This window comes from Daktulosphaira vitifoliae, unplaced genomic scaffold (assembly GCF_025091365.1).
Source record: "Daktulosphaira vitifoliae isolate Bord-2020 unplaced genomic scaffold, ASM2509136v1 Scaffold_4, whole genome shotgun sequence".
In the NCBI taxonomy this organism is placed as follows: Eukaryota; Metazoa; Arthropoda; class Insecta; order Hemiptera; family Phylloxeridae; genus Daktulosphaira; species Daktulosphaira vitifoliae.
Window position 1 is genome coordinate 29,057,145 of NW_026099575.1, and position 24,841 is coordinate 29,081,985.

The 24,841-nt window shown below is 26.9% G+C and overlaps 1 protein-coding gene across 4 annotated transcripts in view; it reads left to right on the forward strand.

The window, feature by feature from the left end:
* The window catches only part of LOC126904276 (otoferlin-like), a 56,366-nt gene that overhangs the window by 26,161 nt on the left and 5,364 nt on the right, over positions 1-24,841 (forward strand). For 3 of the 4 annotated variants that reach the window (XM_050683179.1, XM_050683181.1, XM_050683182.1), the window contains 22 exons: positions 5,017-5,309; positions 8,093-8,311; positions 8,377-8,572; positions 9,604-9,666; positions 11,640-11,724; positions 13,231-13,387; positions 15,193-15,379; positions 16,706-16,889; positions 17,118-17,332; positions 19,752-19,935; positions 19,991-20,175; positions 20,260-20,457; positions 20,512-20,628; positions 20,696-20,848; positions 20,908-21,108; positions 21,174-21,290; positions 21,432-21,566; positions 21,629-21,790; positions 21,846-21,988; positions 22,081-22,249; positions 22,321-22,507; positions 24,693-24,823. In XM_050683179.1, coding sequence (XP_050539136.1) covers positions 5,017-5,309; positions 8,093-8,311; positions 8,377-8,572; positions 9,604-9,666; positions 11,640-11,724; positions 13,231-13,387; positions 15,193-15,379; positions 16,706-16,889; positions 17,118-17,332; positions 19,752-19,935; positions 19,991-20,175; positions 20,260-20,457; positions 20,512-20,628; positions 20,696-20,848; positions 20,908-21,108; positions 21,174-21,290; positions 21,432-21,566; positions 21,629-21,790; positions 21,846-21,988; positions 22,081-22,249; positions 22,321-22,507; positions 24,693-24,823 — 3,681 coding nt within the window. Of the gene's footprint in view, positions 1-5,016; positions 5,310-8,092; positions 8,312-8,376; positions 8,573-9,603; positions 9,667-10,408; positions 10,494-11,639; positions 11,725-13,230; positions 13,388-15,192; positions 15,380-16,705; positions 16,890-17,117; positions 17,333-19,751; positions 19,936-19,990; positions 20,176-20,259; positions 20,458-20,511; positions 20,629-20,695; positions 20,849-20,907; positions 21,109-21,173; positions 21,291-21,431; positions 21,567-21,628; positions 21,791-21,845; positions 21,989-22,080; positions 22,250-22,320; positions 22,508-24,692; positions 24,824-24,841 lie in introns of all 4 variants that reach the window. The other variant, XM_050683180.1, reaches the window with a different exon arrangement.

The window sequence follows — 24,841 nt, forward strand, 5'->3', positions numbered from 1 at the left end:
GCGCCCCATAGTGTTAAAGAACATTTATTACTATGTTCTTACCATTTATATTATACACGTTTTATTTCCATTTACTCGATTTGTAAAATCGTATTATAAATGTATTATAAATAATAATTGGCTGATGTTATAAATGCTGATGTGACAATTTTAATNGGCGCCCCATAGTGTTAAAGAACATTTATTACTATGTTCTTACCATTTATATTATACACGTTTTATTTCCATTTACTCGATTCGTTATACATAATAATTGGCTGATGTTATAAATGCTGATGTGACAATTTTAATCGTCTGCATCCCGAAGCTACTGACGTCCAATCAACAAAAGGCAGTTGTGTCCATTTTATAAGGTTTAGAGTCGAACCTTTAATAGGGGAGAGGGTAATGTAAGAACATTTATTACTATGTTCTTACCACTTATATTATACACGTTTTATTTCTATTTATTTAATTCGTAATGCATATTAATTAGCATAGAGGGAGATGCTGATATGACAATTCTACTCGTCTGTAGCCCGGAGCTACTGACGTCGAACTAACAAAGGGCAGTTGTGTTTGAGTGGCCGTTATAGACATAGTTTTCAATATTATTACTTTCGTCTTATTTATATTATTTATAACTTAACTTGTTTTGCTCAACGACTCGTCTACGCCAATAGTCATCATAGCCAACCAACTCCGTCTGACTTGGATGTGACCAACTGTACTAGGATTCAGGTCAGACGTATTGTACAATAAATATTTACTGAACATCGAAAATATAACTTTACGTTGTCGTTGACATAAAACAATAGTTTAACTTTATTATATTATTACTCTCTAGTAACTAAGGTACATGATTGCCTGTGTCTCCTCCAGATAATTAAAACTCATTTAAGGAGATACGGACAATATTTGGACAGACGTCGAGTAGCTTCATGGTTTTGACCAAGATCCTCAAGTATTAAACGGACACCTAACAATAGCACCGAAATGAAAAGCTTTTCGATGAGCCAACCGCATAAATGGCGAATGTGTATAGTAATGAATGATATCGGATAGTGACGAATTGTTAGTCCATTGCGTATTGCAGTCGAACCCGACGCAATCGACTATAAAATGTGCAATTGTGTCGCTGAAGAACGCAGCACTAATACGCACCGTTCTGTGCATTAACTCGTATTAACTAACGTGCAAAAGGCGAATTTAAAACAAAAAAAAAAACCAAAATAAAATTAAGCTAACAGTGATCCGTACGTACAGCACGTGCCAACAGAAAAGCAAACCGATACGCAAGTGACGCCATTCGCACACACAACCCTAACAGTAAAACCAGTAGGATCAGGTTGCGCTCATGGCGATATCAACTGAGACTCGACAATGATTTACAATACCGATTTTTATTGCGCTATTTCGTTTTGGCGCGACCGAAAGTTTCGATTTTTCTAGTTTAAGTACATCGGAGGAATTACAAACACACGTAGCTGATTGTTCATTTACTACTTCGCTATTCACAGCGGTCATTACCAACTACGGCACTATTTGGGGTTATTACATCAATTAGTCCTAGACACAATTGAAGGTTTCAAAATAAATATTTATGAATTGGACTGTCATAAACGAATCCGTTAAATATCAGTTAGTGTAACCGTTTGTATATAATACAGTGTCATTTCAACAAAAGGATCAAGTTATATCAAAAAAACCAAAAACCTTTTATTTTTAAGATAAATCTCATATTTTTTAAATATGTGTTCTCATTTGAAAAACCAAGTTGACGCCCATACGTAAGAATAAGGTATGAACTTAAAAAATATTACATAGGTAATAATTCGAGAACAATATGTAAGTAAAAGTAACCAAAAGTATTTATTTTTAAAATTATTTATAATCTAATTGTATGTAAGTGGTTAATGATTAACGGAACATCCGATACATATATTTAAAAGAATTTTTATTTTATACTACATTATTATATTTGTATATGAATAATTTTAAAACAGTCAAACATGAGTTTGTCATGAGACAGATAATATTAACTAATATTTTTCATTTTTATTTTCTGACATATTAAGATAAATAAGTTTAATTTATGTTCCTTAAAAACATTTAAAATCAAGATACAACATCAAACTCAATCAAAGTAATTCAATATACACTTTTTTTTGTAAATGCATATACATATTTACTGTGGTGCGTATTTAAAAAAAATTTCGAGGAGTAGGGGCTTAAAAAAAGTGTTGTTACGAAAATACAGAGGCGTATTTACTTGTTAATACAAAACTGGTATTTACTAGTAATTTCAATGTAACCGTATTTCTTTGACGAAAAGAAAATGTTATCGGAATTGATAATTAATAGGACAGTATATGATAAGTTTAAGTATACTCGAAAAGCTTAAAAAAAATTTAATATGATTTTAAATTAAAAACGATCCAGTTGGTTTTCAGTTTATTATCTAAGGAATGTTACAGCATTTTGTCATAAGGCATAATATTTTGCAATTTTTTTGTCCATTAATGACGTAATATCTTTTGATAAGAATAGAATTATTATTCCAAAAAATTGTTTTATAATTTTTAATAAAAATTATCAATATAAAGTAATTTTCTTGGAAGTTGATACTATTTTTGTCCTTGCAATGGCGAAGGTAATACAGACGGGGATTTTAGTTTAAATTTAATTATTCGGACATATGTAATTAAATCAAAAAATACTATTAATTGAAATTACTATTAAAATACAACAATATATTTCTATTCTATTTAAACAATTGATTGATAATTGTAAATAATCGTGCATAAAACAGATAAACGTTTCTATCTGAGTAATTATTAAATATTAAATAGCTGAATTTTAACAATATCCTATTTTACAAATCTCCAATCTTAACTAAATTATATATTTCTAAAGTAACATTGCTAATAGACATAAATGAAAAATACCAACTGTTATTAAAGTATTTATAATATACCTATTTTAAAAAAATGTTGAAAAAACATTTATTTTACATTAAATAGCATGAAACATTTCATTAATCTTCAATCAAAATTATTTTTCTATAAGTACCACGTGGAAAATATAAATATATCGAATATCAAGAACAAAAAAAATTAAGGTATGGAATAAACAGTAAACATTTGTGCAAATACTCTTATTCATTAATAATAATTATTTAATTCCAAAATTCTTATATTTTATAAAAATTAAATGATTGAATTAATTTCGATTGGGTTTGTTTCCCTCGACCATAGAAGTTGCGTTAGATCGAAAACTAGTGTAAAAATTCTGTCAAATCATTAAGGTAAAGTTGACCTCATATAGTTAGACTAGAGACTAAAACTCAACATAAAAAATTTCAAATTATTATGGTTAATCAATATTAACCCATACACAGAATGATTAATAAGTTAATTAATTAAATTAATTTATCGTTAACTACTAGATTTATTCTTAAATAATAATAATTTTGATAATGTTTTTTTTTTGGCTAATTTATCTATCGAATTTTAAGCAGTTAAATTCTTAATGTTATTTATCCAAAATACACGTTTAACTAGTTCATATAAAAGAAAATGATCCAACTAAAAAAAGAGATTGGTTGATTACGACTTTTCAGACCAGCAGTTAAAAACTGGAATACTGATTCAAAGTTTGTTATGGAACAGTGATATTTTTTAGTTAGATAATTTTCTATTGTATAAACTAGTTAAATATGTATGTTGCCATTTGAAAAATATGTCGAAAGGAATAGACCTAATAAATAAATTTAATTTTAGCAAAAATTAAATTACTTATGATTGAAAACATTAAACTTACTTCGTTAAATCATAAGAGAAAAATTACAGATAAACATTTTAGTTGGTATTGTCTACGTGTAAATGTTGTTAGTGACAGTTCGCTCGGTTGACAATACAGTTGATATCGATGGTGTCGTAAGTTATTGTCATAAGAAGGGTAAGAGAGAAACGCTTAAGTATAGAATGTAAGTATAGTGTAGCGCTTTGTCTGTGCAGATAAAGTGTCAGACACAAGTACTTCAATTAAACAGTGGAGATAGCAAAGTATGAGATGCAAACGAAATGCAATACACAAATACTGAGCGTACCAGGAAAATAACAAAGTGCAACACGTAAATACTTGAGATAAGTAGGAGCAAAGGCGTCAAGCATAAACAATCAAATTCTTGACGTGAGTTTAAAAGTGGGATAGCGACAGCCGTGTACTGAGACTGATATTTGACAATGAATCTTAAGGTGCGTACTGAAGTCGACTGATCAGTGGTCAGATACTGATATGGTCAGGTCCAATTGGTAGATTGCGCAGTCATTTAATTTTAAGCTGCATATTTTATTTAATTGTCAAATCATCTGTCGCTAACGGCTAGAGTGCTGTCCAAATTTGTTATAATATTTTCAACAATTGTTTTAAAAATATAGATGACATAACTCGTCGCAATTATTCTGTACCACTTGTTAAAATACGTTCAAACATAACTTAGCCAGCCGCCTATCTCATTCAATATACGTAAATTGACCATTTGTCAAATCGGGTCAGAATATTATTTTTACAAAACTAATGGTATATTTTTATTTTGTAAACAAAATTGAAAAAGTTTTTTAAGTTTGATTGAGCATATGTATAAATGAATTTAATTTTATGAGTGTAATACAAATAAGTATGGTACATATATAAATTTTAACTAATAACCAATATCTATGGCAGATTTATTGGTATGTAGAGATATATTTATGCTATTATTATTAATAAAGTATTTATAAATATTTATATAGATTATCTTTAATTTTTAGAAAATTTGCAAATTACAAATATTTAGCCATTATTACGGGGTATAGGATTTAAGGTTTAATGTTTGATACATTTTTGCATTGAATGTGTATTCAAGAATATGAAAATATCAGTTTTATTTCATTTACTTTTTAGCCAAATTATACTTGTATTAATTTACTAGTCAATATACTAAGTATATTAAATACACACAAACAATTCTCAAAATTCATATTTGTATTTTAGATAACTATCGATTTGGATGTAGAATATGTCAATGACAATGAGGAATACACAGACAGAATATCACTGATGAGTTCTAGACCTGAATCACCTTTGAACTCAATGGACGAACGACAAATGTTACTAGATGTTGAACAAAATATTGCAAACTTGGAAAAAACATTTACTAACAACAAATATATGTGTAGTGATAATATCGACAATGGTAGTATCGGGAAAACACACAAAAAAGGATTTTTTCGGTATAGTTCATTTCATTCTGTAAAAGAATCATCTCTCGTGACAGAACGAAAAAGGTAAATATAGTATATTTTTAATTGAAACAATTATATTTTTACTAATAATCACATTATTTTATAGTCCCATTGTCATTATACATAATAAGAAAATATATTATTTTTACCTTACTGAAAGGAATACTTTTTATTACAATTATTGTATTCCGAAGTAAATGTACTGTATAATTTTGCTCACTTTCAAGCACAGTTTATTTTTTACGCAAAAAGAGCATCGTTAAACCTAAAAATGTATAAAGCAAAGGTTTTTGCTAAATATTGAAAAAATATATTTTTAATTAATGAAATGTCAGCAAGATATTCCATGAGAAAATTACACTGGACACTGAAAATTGTCGTATTTTATTTCAATTATTAATGAACATTCTTTATTAATAAATACTTATGTAAAGTTGTCAATGAGTTAAGTGCACCAGGTGTTTAATGTTTGTTAGTAATCAATGATTATTGATAATAGATTATTTAATACTTTCACGAAAATTTTTTTTATTAATATACTAGTCTAACCAGACAATTAATTGCATCGTATAAATGAAAGGTTAATGATAAAAGCATATTTATGAAAAGCAAGACGTATTTATGGATGGCTTAGAGACATAATGTTATGTCAAAGCTTAAATTTTATAGGAGAAAAGTTTAGTTTTTTAATTTAAAAATTAAATTAATAAAAAAAGAAAATTACAGTGATATGTGATGTACAATATTTAATAAAACGAAAAATATGTCCCAGATTTACTTAATGGACAAATGAAAAAAAAATAACTTATCATTTTAATGATTATATTTACAATTTAGTGAAGTTGATAATTAGTATCGATAGCAAAATAATAATGTTTTAAAGTTGTCTTTAATCATTTCAAGTTATATAAGAGGATGTAACACCGGAAATTGCGTTCTCTAACTAATGATATATTAGTATCTTTAATGTTAATTTCAATCTAGAAGTGGTTTCTAGATTTTAGCCTTGGTCGAATTTCAGTAGACAGATTTTTTACTACTCTTTCTCAGGAAAAAAGTGTACTTCTTCGGACGGTTCGTGGGCGGCATTTGTGTGTGCACTCACCCGCTCCTTTCCTATTTTGAACGTCATTTGATCAACACCTGTATTGTCACCTCGTAGTAAATATTGTATAGATATTCTGACATTTTTCGGCTATGGTTTAATCATTTATTCTACATCTAAAGGCTAGCCGAAATGTCGATACCTAACCGGTCAAAAGTCGGTCAAGATGTCGAAAATTAACTATCGTCGAAAAGAATTGATACGCTAATTTTTGTCTGTAGCAAGTTTGTTTTTGTTGTTGTGTGCGCTACAACTTTTTTTTGTGATTATATTATTTTTCGTGAATTTCCGCTACATTTGTTATGTAATTCTTTGTATTTTTACGGCTAGAATTATTTCTTAGCCCTTCAGAGCTGGTAATGTATATTTTTGTTAAAATTTTTTTGGAGCCAGACATTATTTTATAATTTTAATTTCGAATGCGTTGTGTCTTATGTTGGTGTTGCGGATTTCTATGCAATTTTTGTATTACGACGCCCCTATGTTTTTTAGGTTTGGTAACATGGCAGGTGTGTTTAAATACCCCCTGCCATCTTCATATAAGATTTATGTATTATATCATAAAGGGCGATGTACTTAATTTATTAAGACTAACTGCTTAAAATCAGTCGCTTACTTGGAGCGTGTACCCTTAGCAGATGTGCAGTCCGTGACGGCCGGCGGGTACCCGAAGACGTTCATCATATTGTCTAATTATAAAAGTGTAGGTCTAATAATTTTATTTAGTAATATCTGATTTATATGTCTTTCTTTGTTCCCTAACTATAGACGATTTTTTTTATCGTTTCACGTTTTTCTTCGTATTAACTTAATTTTTTTTTAATGAAGTCTCCTTAATTTAACATGACCACAACAACTCTTTTTCTTATGTGTCCATCTTCAATAGACTCGTGTAGTTTGTATTTCATTCCCTTCAAAATTCATTGTTCCCTAGTTTATAAGGTACGGGGAACAATCTTATATAAAGTCGTCTCATTTAACCGTGGTTTGGTGACAACTAGTCATAAGGTTTTGATGTATATCAATTATCAACGACTCAATCAATAGACATCAGTTTCAACATTAATAAATTTCATAAGTTTACAGTTTTCTTCATATTTTGTTAATATTTATATGATATAGTCAGTTATAAAAACATTTTCTTCTCTATTCTTTAAAAATTAGTAGTAGCTTAATTAAATTATCACCATAAAATTGAACAATTCTCATCTTATGTTAACGAACTCCCGAAGTAAAAACCCAATAACATGGGTGTTCTTACAGGGAACAGAACCTACATATTATCCTCCATGTATTTTGGAGAAAGTAATAAAAATCCTTCTTATANCATCTTATGTTAACGAACTCCCGAAGTAAAAACCCAATAACATGGGTGTTCTTACAGGGAACAGAACCTACATATTATCCTCTATGTATTTTGGAGAAAGTAATAAAAATCCTTCTTACACATATCCGTCGGAACAAAATCTTGAGAACTGCTCTGGACAAAGATTAGATTAGATATTTTTTATTTTCAAGAATTGGTATCCTAAAATAATTTTTTTTAGAACCGAACCTAAACCTATACAAAATAATCGTTACACTTTTTCGTTAGATATTAGATTATACTTATATCTTTTTGATAGTAATATTTTTTAACTTATTATACCTTAATAATGCATTATTTTTTCTCACTTATACATTAAATTTAAAACTAAACAATTTTATTACATTATTTTAGTAGTAGAAGTATGATGTTTAAGAAAGGTGTGAAAAATTTGATGCGAATAGGCAAGCAAAGAACGTCACAAGATAAAGAGATTTTAGTCGATAGTGATGAAAGTACTAACGCAATCATTGCAACCAATTTCCAACGTGGTCACACAACAGATACTAGTGACTTGTCTTCTGATAATGAGTCTCATCAATCAATCCAATCCGATTCGCCGAAACCAAGAAAGTTAGCAACATATTTTAGTAGTTTTACTTTTTTGTGCTTTTTAATAATTCAAGTTTGAAATGTAGACCACTAAAGCATAAAGACAATTTAAATACAATTCAAAATGGACTTAAATCCCAAGACTTCCAAGTATGCATCACAGTTATAGAAGCTCGACAATTGGCCGGGTTAAATATGGACCCTGTTGTCTGCGTACAAGTAGGAGAAGTAAAAAAATATACAAGTGTTAAAGAAAGCACTAATTGTCCTTATTATAACGAAGTACGTACAAAACTACTAATACATAATTAGTGATTAATATTTTACATAGTATACAAAATGATTTATGTTAAGATATTAGACTTTTTTAAATCAAAGGGGTTTTTTATCTTATTATAGAACTGAAAGTAACTTATCCTTGGAGAGCTTAGATCCTTCAAAATGAACCCTATTACCAAAAACTTAATTAAAATATACTGTGATAAATATAAATAAATCTATGTATAGTATAACTTTTATTAGATCGTTGATATTTTATTTTTAATTAACTTTTGACAAACAATTTTAAAACAACTAAAAAGGCTTTTCAGAATATATGCTCAAAGTTAAGCATTGTTATTTGTATAAACCTTCTAGCGCACTATTTCCTGGCGTAAACTGGATTTTAAATAATTTAAGTATCTAAATCTAAGCTTTTGAGTAAAATTATTTAAATATTACATTTTAATTATCCAACAAACACTATTTTACTATATTAGAAGCATAAAATAATTTTGTGGATAGTGCACTATAGAGTTCAACGAGAATAAAACATTCTAATCGTTTTATTTCCTTCTAGAATTTCGTCTTTTATATTCAATGAACTTTTCATGAGTAGGTTTGAAACAAATTTAAAAAACACTTATAGCGGTTTTTCGAAAATTTGGGTTAGGTAGATGATATTTTTTTGTAATATACAAAGATTTTAATACGTTGGTGTTACAACATTAAATTTTTTTTTTACTTATTACTTATTCACGTACAAACAGGTAGTAGAGGGAAAATTGCCTTTTATGGATTTATTAATTAAAAGAGTATGAGCAGGACTTAACATTGATATTTATTAAAAAAAGACACACAGTATGTGTTTAATGAACAAATATGTATTTGCCATTATTTAGTAATTTTTGTGGCTTTGTGAGTTAAGTATTCTTTAGTTAATATTTTAAATATATTTTTAATTTTAAATAAAAATTTTGACGTGTTGAGACTTAGTTGTAGTAGTTTTATTCCTTGATTGTGATAATTTTAAATTTAATTTTATATTGTTTCAGTATTTTGTTTTTGATTTTCATATGCCAACTGTAATATTGTTCGATAAAATTATTACACTATCGGTAAGTAAAACTTTTCTTTATTTATTTGAAAGTTTTAAATTTTAGTTTTAAAAATGAAAATTGTGTATAGCAGATATATATGTTTCATTATCACTGATTGAATTACAATTTAAACTATTATAACGATCATGTATTTAAAATAACTGTTAAAAACGTTTTAAATATTCAAATTTAGAAGTACAAACAGTTTTAATTTTATTAAAAAATTACAAATATTCAAAAATTTTAATGCTATTTGATACAATTAGTACATTTTGATAAATTATAAAATAAATTTCGCTGTATAAAAACCAAAATGTTCTTTCATATACATATTGACCTTAAAAGGACGCCATGTGGAAACCGAAATGATACAGTAGTAATAAATGAAAAAGTCTAGTACAATTAAAAGTGTGAATAATTTTTAATTTTTATTTACTTTTACTATAGTAACCAAAAATAATGACAAAATTCAAAAATTTAATATTGATATACTTTAAATACATAAATATATATATATATATATATGTTAGCTACTTTCATTTTATTGATCAAGATATTACTTACGAAAAATGTCATACTTTTTATTTGAATTGTACATGAAATTATAGGTTATATTCGTGTTTGAGTGTCACCGTCATGCAATAAAAATTTTATATTTGAATCATGAAATTATATTTTTTTGCTTAGTAATTATCGTTTAAAATTATTTTTGTTACTATTACATTATTTAAAAAACCTTAATTTGGTACAAAATCTTCAGGTTTTGCATTCTAAAAAAATTCTAAGGTCAGGTACGGTGGTTGGATCGTTCAAGATCGACTTGTGCACCGTCTATAATACACACGGTATAAGTGACTTATTTATTTCATTTATAATATTTAATTAATTCTATTTATTCTTTCAAATATTTGTAACACAAAGTTCCATTATTTACACTTATACAATTGCATATATTTATATTTTGTGAGCGTTTAACAATTCTAGTAGAGTCTAATGATTTCAATTGACACAAAATTATTTATTATTATTATTATTACATGAATGTTATATGTATACTTCGCGTACGACGTTTGCTTTTCAATTATATCATGTATGCATTTTAAAATTTATATATTTTTAACAATAATGTTTTTTAAATAAATATTATTCTTATTATTAACATTATTATTTGTGTTTGAAATAAATATTAATTTAATAATAAACATTGAACCTACAAATTTTTGCATTATATTAAAACAGTCATTGTAATTTGTCTAACTAAAATTTTTAAACGTATACTTCAGAAAAAATTAATATAATAAAAACAAAGATTTCAAAACATGTTCTGTATCTCATATTACTTTTAACCGAACGGAAAAGCAAAACAGGATTTTAACTTATTAATATACACTGTAAGATCTTTAATTTATAGCGTCACATTGGTCTTATCGCCTTGGTATACTTTAAGAAATAATATAAATACCTCATGAATTTGAGAGTACTCCAAATCACAATCGTGCCTAATCTGATCCTTTAAATAAATAGGTATAGCTTCTAAGGTTAGATCTCGATTTCCCAAAGTTCAGAAGAGTCAAGTAAGATTTATCTGACAATCATAGTTTACTCAAAACTCATATGTACCACGTAAAAATTACACATTCTGCTTAATATACTTACATCGTTAATTATTATTTGACAATTTAGATATGTTTGGTACATTTAAATTGAATTTGAATGATTTATTAATGTTTTTAATTTTAAACAACTTTATTTTACCTTTTATAGTTGAGAAAATTATTCTTAATAAGTTACCAAAATAGATATTGTGTATTTGAACGGTTTTAACGATTTAATAAAAACCTTCCCGCCAATGAAATGCCAATTGACAGTCTTCAAATAATACCATTTGTTTTATTAAATTCCTATGGTAGTTTTAATAATCGTAAATTTTTAATCAAGAATTGTTTATTTATACTTTTATTTTTTTCTGTATGCTGATTTATTTCAAAAAGGTCTTGCAATCAAGGCACGTATTAAAATCGTCGAAACTTTGGGGCAGCTTTAAATTAGACGTTGGCACTGTCTGGTACCAACCAGGTACATATAATGGACCTTAAAAATTATATTGACCGAAAAGAATATTATACAATAGATAAAATTAAGTAATCAGTACTTGTTGTAAAACATGACATACAATCATGTAGGATTATTTATTTTCCAAATGCATTTTCAGAATTTTATATGACATAATATTATGATGTCATTCTATTTAAAATGCATTTTATGTGTTTTTTCCTTTTTTATAATACACTATTTTATAGATTAAAATACTTTAAACAAATTGTTGCTACTTTTATTGTGCATGTATTATAGTTTTAGCGTTATTTTATTAATAAAATATATGTCATTTGCATGGGTCATGGAATCACAACATTTAAATAATATTTTGGTTATAATAGTTAATAAAAACTATACCCTTTACTATTTTATATTCATTTTCATATGCATGATACATGAACGTGCTACCGTTTTCGATTTATGTAATTTATTAATGGAACTTATAATATAATAAATTCAATGAAAAATTATGTTTTGGTAACATTTAATTATTTATTGATAGTTTAAACTTAAAAATAATTATTGTTTAATAACAAATATTTAAATTTGTTTGAATAATTACGTCTGAGACAAGTACGTGTATCATTTTGTTACTAAGAACGAATTCTACTCTAATATAATTTTATCCTATTCAGTGGTGTATTTTTATTCTTAGAGATCCGAGTTAAAACCCGACGAAATTAATAGCTAAACTAAAAAATATACCAATTACTATACCAGTATATATACAGAATTTTTTTATGAGGAATATAATTTTAAATTATTATAACGACTATTTTTTTTATTTTGTATCTACTAAACAAATTTTTAGTGCTTCTCTAATCGAAGTCTTGAAAATCTCACTAATATTTTTTTTGAAAATACGTCACCAATGATAACAGAAAAAAATATTCAAATCTTATATAATATCAATAATCCAAGTACGAATTGCAGTCAAAGTACACGAAAAATATTTTAAAAACGCTCCTTGAAAATATAATTTCTTTTGTATAAATCCATATTGATTAGTATAATCAATACCAATATAGTATATACTTAGTTAATCATAAAAATTTCATATAATTCAAATTAATACATAATTTTCAAATAGTTCACTATTTACAAGAGAAAATTAAAAGATCTAAAAGAAAATTTGTATTAGATGTTTACTGATATTTACATAACTTTCCAGACTTTAATTTACTAAATAATGTTGAATTCCTAAATATGTTCCGTGTTTATTTTCATTATTTCATTTCGTATTTATTACAATGATTACTTCTAGGACTAGTCATTAAAAAAGTTAAAAATTTAGTGTTGAAAACATTATAATAGGTTCTAATCGAATACGGTTACGTTCTTTAAGTTGTCTAATAGATTTTTTTATTTGCACCCTATTCAGTCGTCAAATATATTATAATGGAACCTCGTCTCAACTTTATATAAGTTTAAGAAAAATTATTTTTTGATGAAGTTATGCATGAACTTATATGGCATCTATTTCAGAACACCAATTTTATCATAAATGGGCATTGTTGACTGATCCTGATGACGTGGCTGGAGGACCCAAGGGATACTTAAAATGCGACATTAGCGTAATAGGGAAAGGCGACACTATAAAAATTCCCCCGAAAACTGAAAAGGACGAAGATGATATCGAGGCGTGAGTACTTTTACATATGAGCTAACTTTTTTTTATTTTTTTAACACGTTTACAACTAAAACAAAGTTTTTTAAACTTACTCGCATTGTTTCTTTTAAGTTTATGTTCAGAGTACTTTTTTAAAAATTCTCAAAACAGCATATTTATTTTTATTATATAAAATTATTGTATATATTTTTTTTTTACAAAACTGTTTTAAGTTTATATTATATATAAAAATAAAATTTTTTACTTAATAAGACATTCGAATACTTAGCCAGTTGATTTAAAAAAAAATACCTCTTTTTGTTAATGAACAAAAATAACCACATCTAATATCTACTGTTTAATATTTTATAATAGGAATAATATTATAATAAGTATCTTACCAATTTTCACAGTTATTATGGAAAATGGCAATAAACAAAATCATTTTTTTTTTACTTTAATGCTGTTCAAAATGTACATTACTAATAAAAAATATTCATTGTCTACTACGTTGAATAATACAACAGGGTTGTGGTTTGTATTTCAACTGTTAACCCTATTACAAACAACACCAAGGCATTTAATTTTTATTACATTCAAAAGAATTATTTGTTTCACTAAGTTCTTGATATTTCTTTTATTTTTTATGAAAAAAATATATTTCTTTATATTCTAAATAAAACGAATTAAAAACCGTTGGTTTGATTCAATGACTTAATGAATCTTATAAAAAAATAAAATTATTATTTACCTACATAAAATTAAAGAATTATTTACAAACGTAGAGTATTTAATATCATACAAAGATTTTATTATATTTTTTTTATACAGAATGTTCAGTAAGTAAAGAAACAACCTGTTTCTTTTTACAATTTACCAAATTGTTCTAAAAAACGAGAACAATAGAAACCCGTTTTCGTATACTGAACACTCTATATCTTTTAAAGATACTAAAATAGCTCTTTTACTTTTCAATTATAAATTACTTATATTGATTTTTTTATTGTAAATTAAATTCTATCTAAAAATAAAAAATAAAAAATTATTATATTTAATAATTACTAAAATGTATCTAAAATGAATATATTTTAAACAATTTCAGAGTTTTTTAAATAATCTTACAAATACACCAAAAGTCATTAAATATTAAATACAATAATAATAAATATAAATAAAATATAGTTAATATTAATGTGATAATAAAAGACAGTTAACAATACTTCTTACTAAATATAAAGATTTTATTGAGAATTCATTTATTGTAAGATAACATATAGTTGCAACATAATTAACAATAAGTTAATATAGAGTATCTTTATTAATTCATATTAATTTTTAGAAAATCGTCGAACTTTTATATTAACTTCAAATAGTAATTTCTATCTAAAAGTTCTAGTTTAAAAATAAAATAAATTTTTCCAATTATAATTGTTATAATAAAAATAGATCACTTTTGGATAATATTGCTCAAAATTAAAAATTAATTAAAAATATTTAGCTTAAAAAGTCACAAAAAATAATAAATAATGGCGTGTAAAAATACTTAACATTTTTAATGGTTTGTTTATGATAAATATAAACTAAAAATTAAATGTTCTAATATTTATGAAAAGTTTTTCATATTCTAAAATCAAAATACTATAGAAAAGTATTTCATATTCTAAAATCAAAATACTATAGAAAAGTATTTCATATTCTAAAATCAAAATACTATTGAAAAGTATTTAACAAGTATTAAAAATACAATTTTCAAATTGTATTTGAAAAGTACTTGGGATACTTAATATGATAGTTACCATCATCATAATTGATAATTATTTTTTAATGTTTATCCATAGAAACTTGTTACTTCCTGATGGTATGCCAGTAGATCGACAAAGAGCCAAGTACATGGTACGTATTTACAGAGCAGATGGCTTGCCAAAAATGAATAGTACTTTAGTTGCTAACGTAAAAAAAGCGTTCACTGGTGAAACTCGAGATCTTGTCGATTCTTTTGTTCAAGTATCGTTTGCTGGTCTCACTGTAAGTTTTTCAAATTGTACGAACCTTACCCATATGTATTAAAAAATCATCCACGTGGTATTTTATATCGAGTGTTCAGTAAGTAAGGAAACAGGTCAATTGCCACAAACAATGTGAACAATAGAAACTCGTTTCTTTACATACTGAACACCTTATATAAATTCCATCTGGAAACTACTTTCTGTGTAAGCTAAACGCCTATTGGTTCATGGAATACAATAAATTATACATACTATCATATTAAAAACCACTAAGACTTATCAATTTACGACCTATTAACTCGTTCTTGAACTTAAATCAACTTTAACTCATTAAAATTTGAATAACAATTTGTAAATAATATCTTTAATTAAAAAGACAATTTTTTTTGATTGAATATATCTGATGATATAAAAATACAATTGGGGTTTAGTGTATAAGGGATGATTGCAGAAAAATAAGTTTTCGTGTAAAACAGCTCAATAAAGATCAATTAATGTTAAAAAAATTGAATTGGTTGGGTAATAAAGGTTGGATTTGTATAAATTGTTGATAAAATATGTTAACTGTAATAAGTTAATTAATTAACAACTATTTCAATAACAAAGAAACTCAACTAACCAATGTTTAACAAATTTTATTAGTATTGTAAAAAGTCAGTTGACAAAGTAATTTGTATTATTTTTTAAGTCCATTTCATTGTTTCTATCTAGTTACATTTAGTTTCTATAAAAAAATCAAACTTAATTGAATACGTTTTATTAAAAGATAATAATTATTTATTCTAATTATATTTATAATTTGAATAATGCCAAGTTTAAAAGTTATTTAACTATGAAAAATATTAGACAAATGCAAAATTTATTTTATAGTATGTGAAAATTATTGATATCTTAAAATTATATGAATAACTAATAGAATTTTTTTTTCTTATTCGTTTTAATTAATTAAATTTAATTGCTTTTGATTTTTTATATTTTTATTAGTTTTTACTGCAAAAGAATTTTTTTATAATGAAAATATGTGGTTTTATATAAAATATTTGTACTTTTCAAAAATAATAGACATTATTCTTAAGAAATAATTGCCATAAGCAAAATAAATTGAAGATATAAATAATAACAAAAATTCTGAACTCTTTTTATATCTTTCATAAGGAAAATGTACATTCTTTACATTTTATTAGGTGTCAGTTAGAAAAATTACTTGAATGGCAATAATTGAAAAATCTATCTTCTCTTGAGTATAACTTGATCCTTCTATAGTATTTTGCTTTGCCATGCTATATTTAAACTAATTACTAAGAATAAAAATTATGTTTGTTTTATTTTTTATTTCTCAATCAAGGGGAAAACTAGTGTACGGAAACATAGTTACTCACCAGTGTGGAACGAACAAATTGTGTTTTCTGAAATGTTTCCTCCGCTTTGTCAAAGAATTAAAATTCAATTAAGGGACAATGATCCTGTAAATACCATTATTGGCACGCATTTTGTTGATCTCAAAACAATATCGAATGATGGTGAAAAAGGTGAGATTTTTAACTGAAGAGTTAAAAACCCCGAATACATGTATAAAAATTAATTTTTTGTAATATATTGATAGGGTCAATATAATAATTAAATATAGTTATACGACATTATTGAAAAAGTCAGATACTAGAAATATAATTATTGAAATTTATATAAAATTTGATTAGTGTTAATATTAAAAACAATAGATTTCCTTTTAAAAGTATACGTGTATTATTTTGTTTAAGGTTTCCCACCAACTTTCGGACCAACATTTATTCACCTGTATGGATCAACTCGAGATTACAGCATTTTGGATAAGCATGCAACACTTAACACTGGATTGGGCGAGGGAGTATCCTATAGAGCGAGATTATTAGTTGCCATTCGGACTGAAATAACCGAAAATAGTGAAATTATGAACTCTGGAGTAGATATTGAACCAACTTATCCAATTACAGAGGTACAAGTCATAGCATAAGCTTATAAAATCGCACTGGAAAATTACTTTTAGGCCTAAAATGGAAAATACATACATCATTTATAATATTTACTAATAAAAATATTTTAGCAATGTCTTTAATACCAACGACTTCGACATAATTAAATATAGTTTACTTTTGTTGGTAATCAAAATGAAATGAATTTTTTCATTAAAAATGTTACATAGATTATAATTTATGGAAAATTAGAATACTAATTATAATTAGTTCAAAAAAAAATTTTTTTTTGACATTTCCCACTGTTATCTAAGTACTCTTGCCTCCTCAACTGTTTAGATATTACTGTGCTTAATAAAATCAAATTAAAGATTTAACTCAAAAATATGATTTTCGAAATATCAAAATAGTTGAAAACAGTTTATTATTCAAGAAGAATCTAAGGATATATTAACTCATATGGAAGTTAACTTTTATTCGCTTTTATGTGTTTTATAAACTTTAGTTTTAAATTAATATTTTTTTATTTGAAATCATATGGTAGATCAAAATTTTGTTATCATATATTAATTCTTAATTTATGTTTGATTTTATTTCATTTGTATTCATAATTACTAACCTCATATAATAGAGTAAGACGAGGTAAGATGACGAATTCAGTATTTCTCAAAATCAATAAAATGTGTGCGAATGATGTGCATATTATGATAGTATATCCTAGCCAGCATAAAACATCAAGTGGTACGTAAATTTTAATTGTGATTAGAAATTCATTCACAGAAGTCAGGAAAAACCGTGAAAGTTTACCTTGTCATCTTATACTACTATCCCAGCTTATTGACTAGTTGTTGAGCTTGTAAATGGACATTATAAAATATCATAAATAGAGTGTGATGCTCTACTTTGTGTAACTATATCAGATGTAACTTCCTGCGCTAGTTAAACAAATAATACCATGTGCGTTACGTCATAATCTGTGAATATTGCGTAAATAGCCCAAAACATGTCGTAGTATCCACAGAATACCGACGGTACTCAATAATAGGGTCACGCCTTGCACGAGTGCCCTAGACGTGTATCAACCACCACAGTGCGCCGACAACGCCTACTAGAAAAACGAAAGGGTTAAAATATAGTTACGGCATCCCGCTGGGGAACGACACGATTAGTTAATCACTTATTTTCGGTTACGTGATTTATGCCTATGATAGTTGTGCGCAGGTGGCTTATACAGTTAGTCTTTATTTAGAATTGCTTTAACCGTATTGACCATTAATGAATACTATTATGCTATTTATAAATTTGTCTATTGCAGACAAATTAATTCTAAACATCAAAAACAAACTTACTTATTTTGTGAATAATCAAAACAAACAAACATTGACTTTATTTTAACTTGATAATGATAAAAAAATATATATTTAAATGAAAAGATACGTTCTTCTACTCAGATTTTATTCTTGCGAATGAGAGTCTTTGAAAAAACTGCCTGACACCCTCGTGCATTGCTCTGTTCGGCAGGTAGCACCGATTCCCAACAACTTATGTTAGGTAGCTGGTCCTGGCTACCATCCTCTATGTTCGACGACATTAGGTTAAATTTATATGCATCTCAAATGAGCTCCAAAGTTTAGGAATTGTGCAATAATTTGACACGACTTACGTCGCAATAATGTTGTCGACATTGATTTTGAGGGCCGTTTATTAATGAGCAACAACAGGTTATTTAAAATAAAAAAACAAACAAACCAAAACGACGAACACAATTAATAATAATCTTCGCATAATATCGCGGCACTTTCGTTCGCGTCGACGACACGGTGTCCGTCATGATCCTCGGCGTCAAAAAGTTAGCAGCGTTGATGGCGACGGTGTGCGGATGCAAATCGGTTCGTCGAGTCCGGTCGTGCGGCACGTCCGGAGCCGATGGCGTACATCGTCGACGTTGTTACTTTGACAGAGGGAAGAGGACTCTCCGTATTATTTGTGGCGTCGGCCGTGCGGCACTTGTTGGACTTTGCACCGTGGCGTATGGCACGCGGTGTTGGTCAGTCAAGTATTCATAGTAGGGCGACGGCTGATAAAGGTGGCACGAGTCGCGGGGCATCGTGTATCACGAAGCGACGCGGGACCGTGTCAAATTAAATAATTTATGTAGAAGAATATTAGAAGCAAGCTTAACAAATTAATTTACTTAAAATTACAATCTCACTTTTATCAAAATACATGTATTTATAATTTGTACAGTTATCAGAGTTTGGTGTAAATTCAATGGTAATTTTACTGTAAGACTTCAAACGTAATTTTAATAGAAAACTATCGAAGAAGACTTTGGTATTTTTAATAGCTGAAGATACTATTTATTACGCCTGCAAAGTCCCCTAGCATTATTGAATTCTAGTAAAACATTTTTTTTTCATTATCTATATTTATTTGTTTTAGACGTCCTATTGTAAAAATGAAGATTTTTTTTTATTTATGGTTATTTTGGACGCTTCAATGATAGACAAAAAATTAGGAGAGAAGTCTATATTTTTTGAATTAAGTATAGGGAATGCTGGAAATATGATTGATGGTCACAATGAATCCAGTTTTCAAGAGGACTATGACACGATTAATTTATTAGGTAAATTATTTTTACATGATTTTTCATTAATAGATATAATTTTTTTAACCAATAGAAAGTGTTGTATCCGAATCTTGGCAAAGTACAACGGCTGCAATCAAACCTGTGTCTAATGGAAAAACATATCATTATTTGCCATTACGAGAGGATAAACCTTGTTTACATGTTAAATCTACGTGGCCAGATTATCGAAGGCGAATGTATAACTCTAACATTATAAATAAGATATCAGATAAATTGGTATGAACACAATGTCTATATATTTTTTTTTATTTTAATATATTTATCAGTTAAACGTTTTATTTTGAATGTATTGTTTTTTAGGAGGAAGGGTTAAATGAAGTAGCATTTTTAATAGATGATGACGATGCAGATAAAGAGGACAAACTTAAGTCTGTTTTAGATGAATTATCGTCTAGTTGTAATCATTACGTAAATTTCACTAAAGGGGTAGGGTGGGGTGAAGGCTCAGGAAAAACTAAGCTAGACAAAGAAAGAATGAAAATGTGTTTACGAGAAATCGTAAGTAAAATTTAATTAAAACTGTTTACAAAATTTTATATTAAATGTGTGTAGGAACAAGTAGGAAAAATGTCCAGGAATTTAAAAGCCATAGTAACAAAAAGCTCATTTAAAGAACGATATAAAACAGCGCATGGATATTTACAGAAAATTAAAATACTTATTGAAGATGTAAATACCTCTAAATCAAATAAATTATAATAATTAATTAACAAACGAAAAGTAATTTATTTTCCAGCCACAACATTCATTGCCTGACATTTTTTTGTGGATGGTGAGTAACGGTAAAAGGGTAGCGTACCAAAGAATAATGGCTAGACACCTTATTTATTCGATAGCTGATGATGAATGTGGAAAGTTTTGTTCAAAAGTACACAGCATGTTTTTAAAAGTAATTGTATTTTTATAACATTGATAATCCATAAAATTATCATCATGGTATCATTACAGCTTCCCGGCAAAAAAAATTATGGTGCATCTGGTTGGTCAGTACCGGCTAAACTTCAAGTGTATACATGGCTTGGACTAGTGAAGCATAAAAAATATCTTTCAAACGGTTTGCCCAGCGGTTATAGTACTACTCCTGAACTTTTAAGTTCGAACAATCCTCGACTATCGCCTCCAGCTTATATTCATTATCGAGAAAAATATGTTAGTAACTATGGTTAATAACATAAAATAAATTTTTTTAACTGCTACTTCAATGATTGTTCTAGATGTTTCAATTAAGAGCTTACATATATCAAGCTCGTTCATTAATAGGTTCTGACGCATCTGGTTTATCTGATCCATACGCACAAATAATATTCGGAGAACATTCAGCTAAAACTCAAGTCAGTAACTAAATATATTTTCATATCAAATATTAATTCAATACACAATTTTCAAAACAAAATATATAGTTATGTACTAATAATTTTTATTATGGTATTAATAATACAGAAAATAGTATTTATAAAATATAATAAATTTAGGTTATTGACGAAACGCTATCTCCCACTTGGGATGAACTATTAATAATAGACGAATTAACATTGTATGGAACAAAAGAAGACATTAAAAAACATCCACCAACTGTTGTAATAGAAATATTTGATCAAGATAAAGTGGTAAATAATTAGCTTATGCATAAAAATGAGTAATCCTCGATAACTGTTATTCTCTGTAATAGGGCAAGTCTGAGTTTATCGGTAGAACTTCAGCTCGACCACATGTTAAGCTTCTAGAAGACGATTATGTAAGACCCGATTTTCCTCCATCTTTGGAATGGTACGATGTTCACAGAGGTTTAGAACATGCTGGCGAGTTATTAGCCACCTTCGAATTGTTACAGGTTAGAAGTAAAAATGATAAATCAGTCATTAACATTATAATTATCTTTATTTCAGCTACCTAACGCTCTTATAGGAGAAAGCGCAATATTACCTCCGTTGCCTGATCCAAAAGACGTTCATTCTATTATAGATAGTCAAAACTATGGACCTATTCTTCCTATTCCACATGACATTAGACCAACACTAGCAAAATACAGGTGAGATTATGATTATACAAAGTGTAATTTACTATTTATTAGTAATTCTACCATAGATTATAAATTGCGCATAAAATAATCTTTTTTTAAAGGATTGAAGTATTATTTTGGGGATTGCGAGATTTAAAACGTATACACTTGATGACAGTTGACAAGCCACGAGTAGACATTGAATGTGCTGGCCACATCCTCTACTCATCAATTATTCAAAATGCCAAAAAAAATCCCAACTTCAATACACCAGTAAAATTTTTAGAATTAGTAAGTTAAAATAAATTTTAGTATGTGTTTTTAATTTATCATGTTTGAAAAATCATCTAATATATCTTTAGGAATTGCCAGAACAAGAATTGTATCGTCCACCACTTACAATTAGGGCAGTTGATTGTCGAAGTTTTGGTCGATTTACTTTAGTTGGAACACATCTTATCAATTCAATACATAAGTATATGTATGTACCAACAACTAAAAGAGAGCGAGAGGCTCTCGAAAGAAAAAAATCACTTAAGCAGTTACAAGGTAATATTTAACTTGTAGTATGACTAAATCAAGCCTATATTTAAAGGGTAGCACATCGGAACATTTTGCTTCGGTGGCATTATGTTTAGAGGGACACGGCCATATTCATAAAATTTTATCTACTCCCACCACCCTATTATTAAAAAATTGTTTTATGGGAATGAATTTGTTGAAATGAATCATTTTTATATTTTCTTCACAACTTAAGGTTAAACATAAATTTTAATTAATTAAAAATCATTAGCTATATTAATACTTCTAAAAAGTAAAAGATTAATATGAATATAAGATACAATGTATTAACAATTTTATAATTTTATTTATTTTTTTTTTGAGAATTATTTGACGCTTTCAATAATTTATTACTCGTTAGGAATTATAAGTTCTAATTAATTTTTACACTCTTGACAATTTATAAAATGTTCTAATCTTTCATGTACCTGTAATTTTAATAAATAAATAAATTGAAGTAATAAACTCTTAATATAACAACATTTTTTCTTGGCCCTCTAATTTTGCTACATTGCAAATTGGCTGTATTATATAAAATTTTCAATTTTATAATTTGGGATATTTGCATTCATATTTAAATGAAGATATTATATATGAAATTATAAGTAATGACATCAACATTTCTTTAGATGAATTTTAGGCTTCACAAGGGACAATTATTTTCACAGTTTTATTATTAATAGAAGCTTAAATAAACATTTGATAACGTTTTAAAAACTGTATCAGCTTTATCAAAAGAGAATAAAATTTTGATAGATACTTCAATTTTGTTAAAGGAATTATTAGTATATACCCTAAACCAGACTTTCTTTACTGGTCAAAGGTTAAAGGTATATAATTATTATAATCTGAATACATTAGAATTACAAGAGTTCAAATGTTATTGATAATATCTTACAATGATTAAAATCGCTATCATAAGAAACGCATCGAAGCAAATCTTCTGTAAATAGTGTTGTTTAATTTTAAGAAATTGATGGATTATTCCAAAAACAAAATCAACTTCTATTTCCTTAATTATACCCTGATTAGTAGTTTTTTTGATTTAAAAGCATAATATATGAATAAAAACTTAGTAATTTATAGTTTTAATTATAGTAATTATTAGTATGAAATTGATATTCACTAATTTAATATTGTATATTTTACAGAGAAATTATAAATATATATTAAGTTGATTATTTCGTTACCTGTATGTAAACGTTTATAAGAGTTCTAATTCTCGAGTGTAAAAAATTAAAAAAAATTCTATTAAAAATCTCAGACAAAATTTTGACAGGGAAAAATTCAATTTTTGTTAGAGGGGATGTCAATAAATTTTAACTTTGAAACAAAACAAAAAAGGTTATTTTTACTGAGTTCATTTTTTTTCGTGTCTGTTATTACTAACCTCTCATTGAACTGATTTTGATAAACAACCCGATAAAAGTTTACAAATTATATCTAGTTAAATCTACCTGAAACCCAATCGAACCAACATTACTTTCAAAAATGAAAAAAATTTCCCTCGTCACTCGTAAATGTTGTAAAATCTTTAAAATATTACTATTAACTTATTTTTAAACCTAATAACAAATTTATAACCTATAACTTTTGCCCTAATTATATAACCCATGACATTTCGTCTTTATTCTTTAACCTATAACCTTTCAATTAAAAAAGTGAAATATGAAATCGAAAATTTTAACACAAAAACACACAACTACGCATCCATTTGCCTATAGAAGATAGGTCGTCGGAATAATTTTTTTTTAGAACTTATAGTACATAACATTAGCTTTATTTTAACATATGTTTGAAGCTTGGAGTATTTCTGGAACATTTTCAAAACTTAAGTTGAAAAAATGAAATTTTTTTTACAAAAATTCCTATTTTGAATCTTCTTCTATGGACAGGTAAAGGATCTGATTTTCAAAAAATGTATACTAAATGAAAGAGAATTATCTAAGGTTTTTATAATAATATAATTTATAATAAAAATTATCAATTTTCAAAAAGCTAATAATTAGTACATAATTTTTTTTTAATAAACATAACCATTTTTTTTCCGTGTAAGAGTGTTGGAAGTCGACAAATTTTACGTTTTTCCCGACGAAACTAAGTCATAAATATTTATTCCAACTTAAACAACAAATTACTCGTTTTTTAATTAACTGTATTTCATATTTTACAGATATCAATGTGAAAAGAAATAGTTCGAACTTTTGTAAGCCTTATAAAAATAACATTTATTCAAATAAACACTGTACACTACAAAATGATCACGATTTTGATAAACAAGAAAACATCATATATATTAACTATGTAAGCGACAAAAATTTT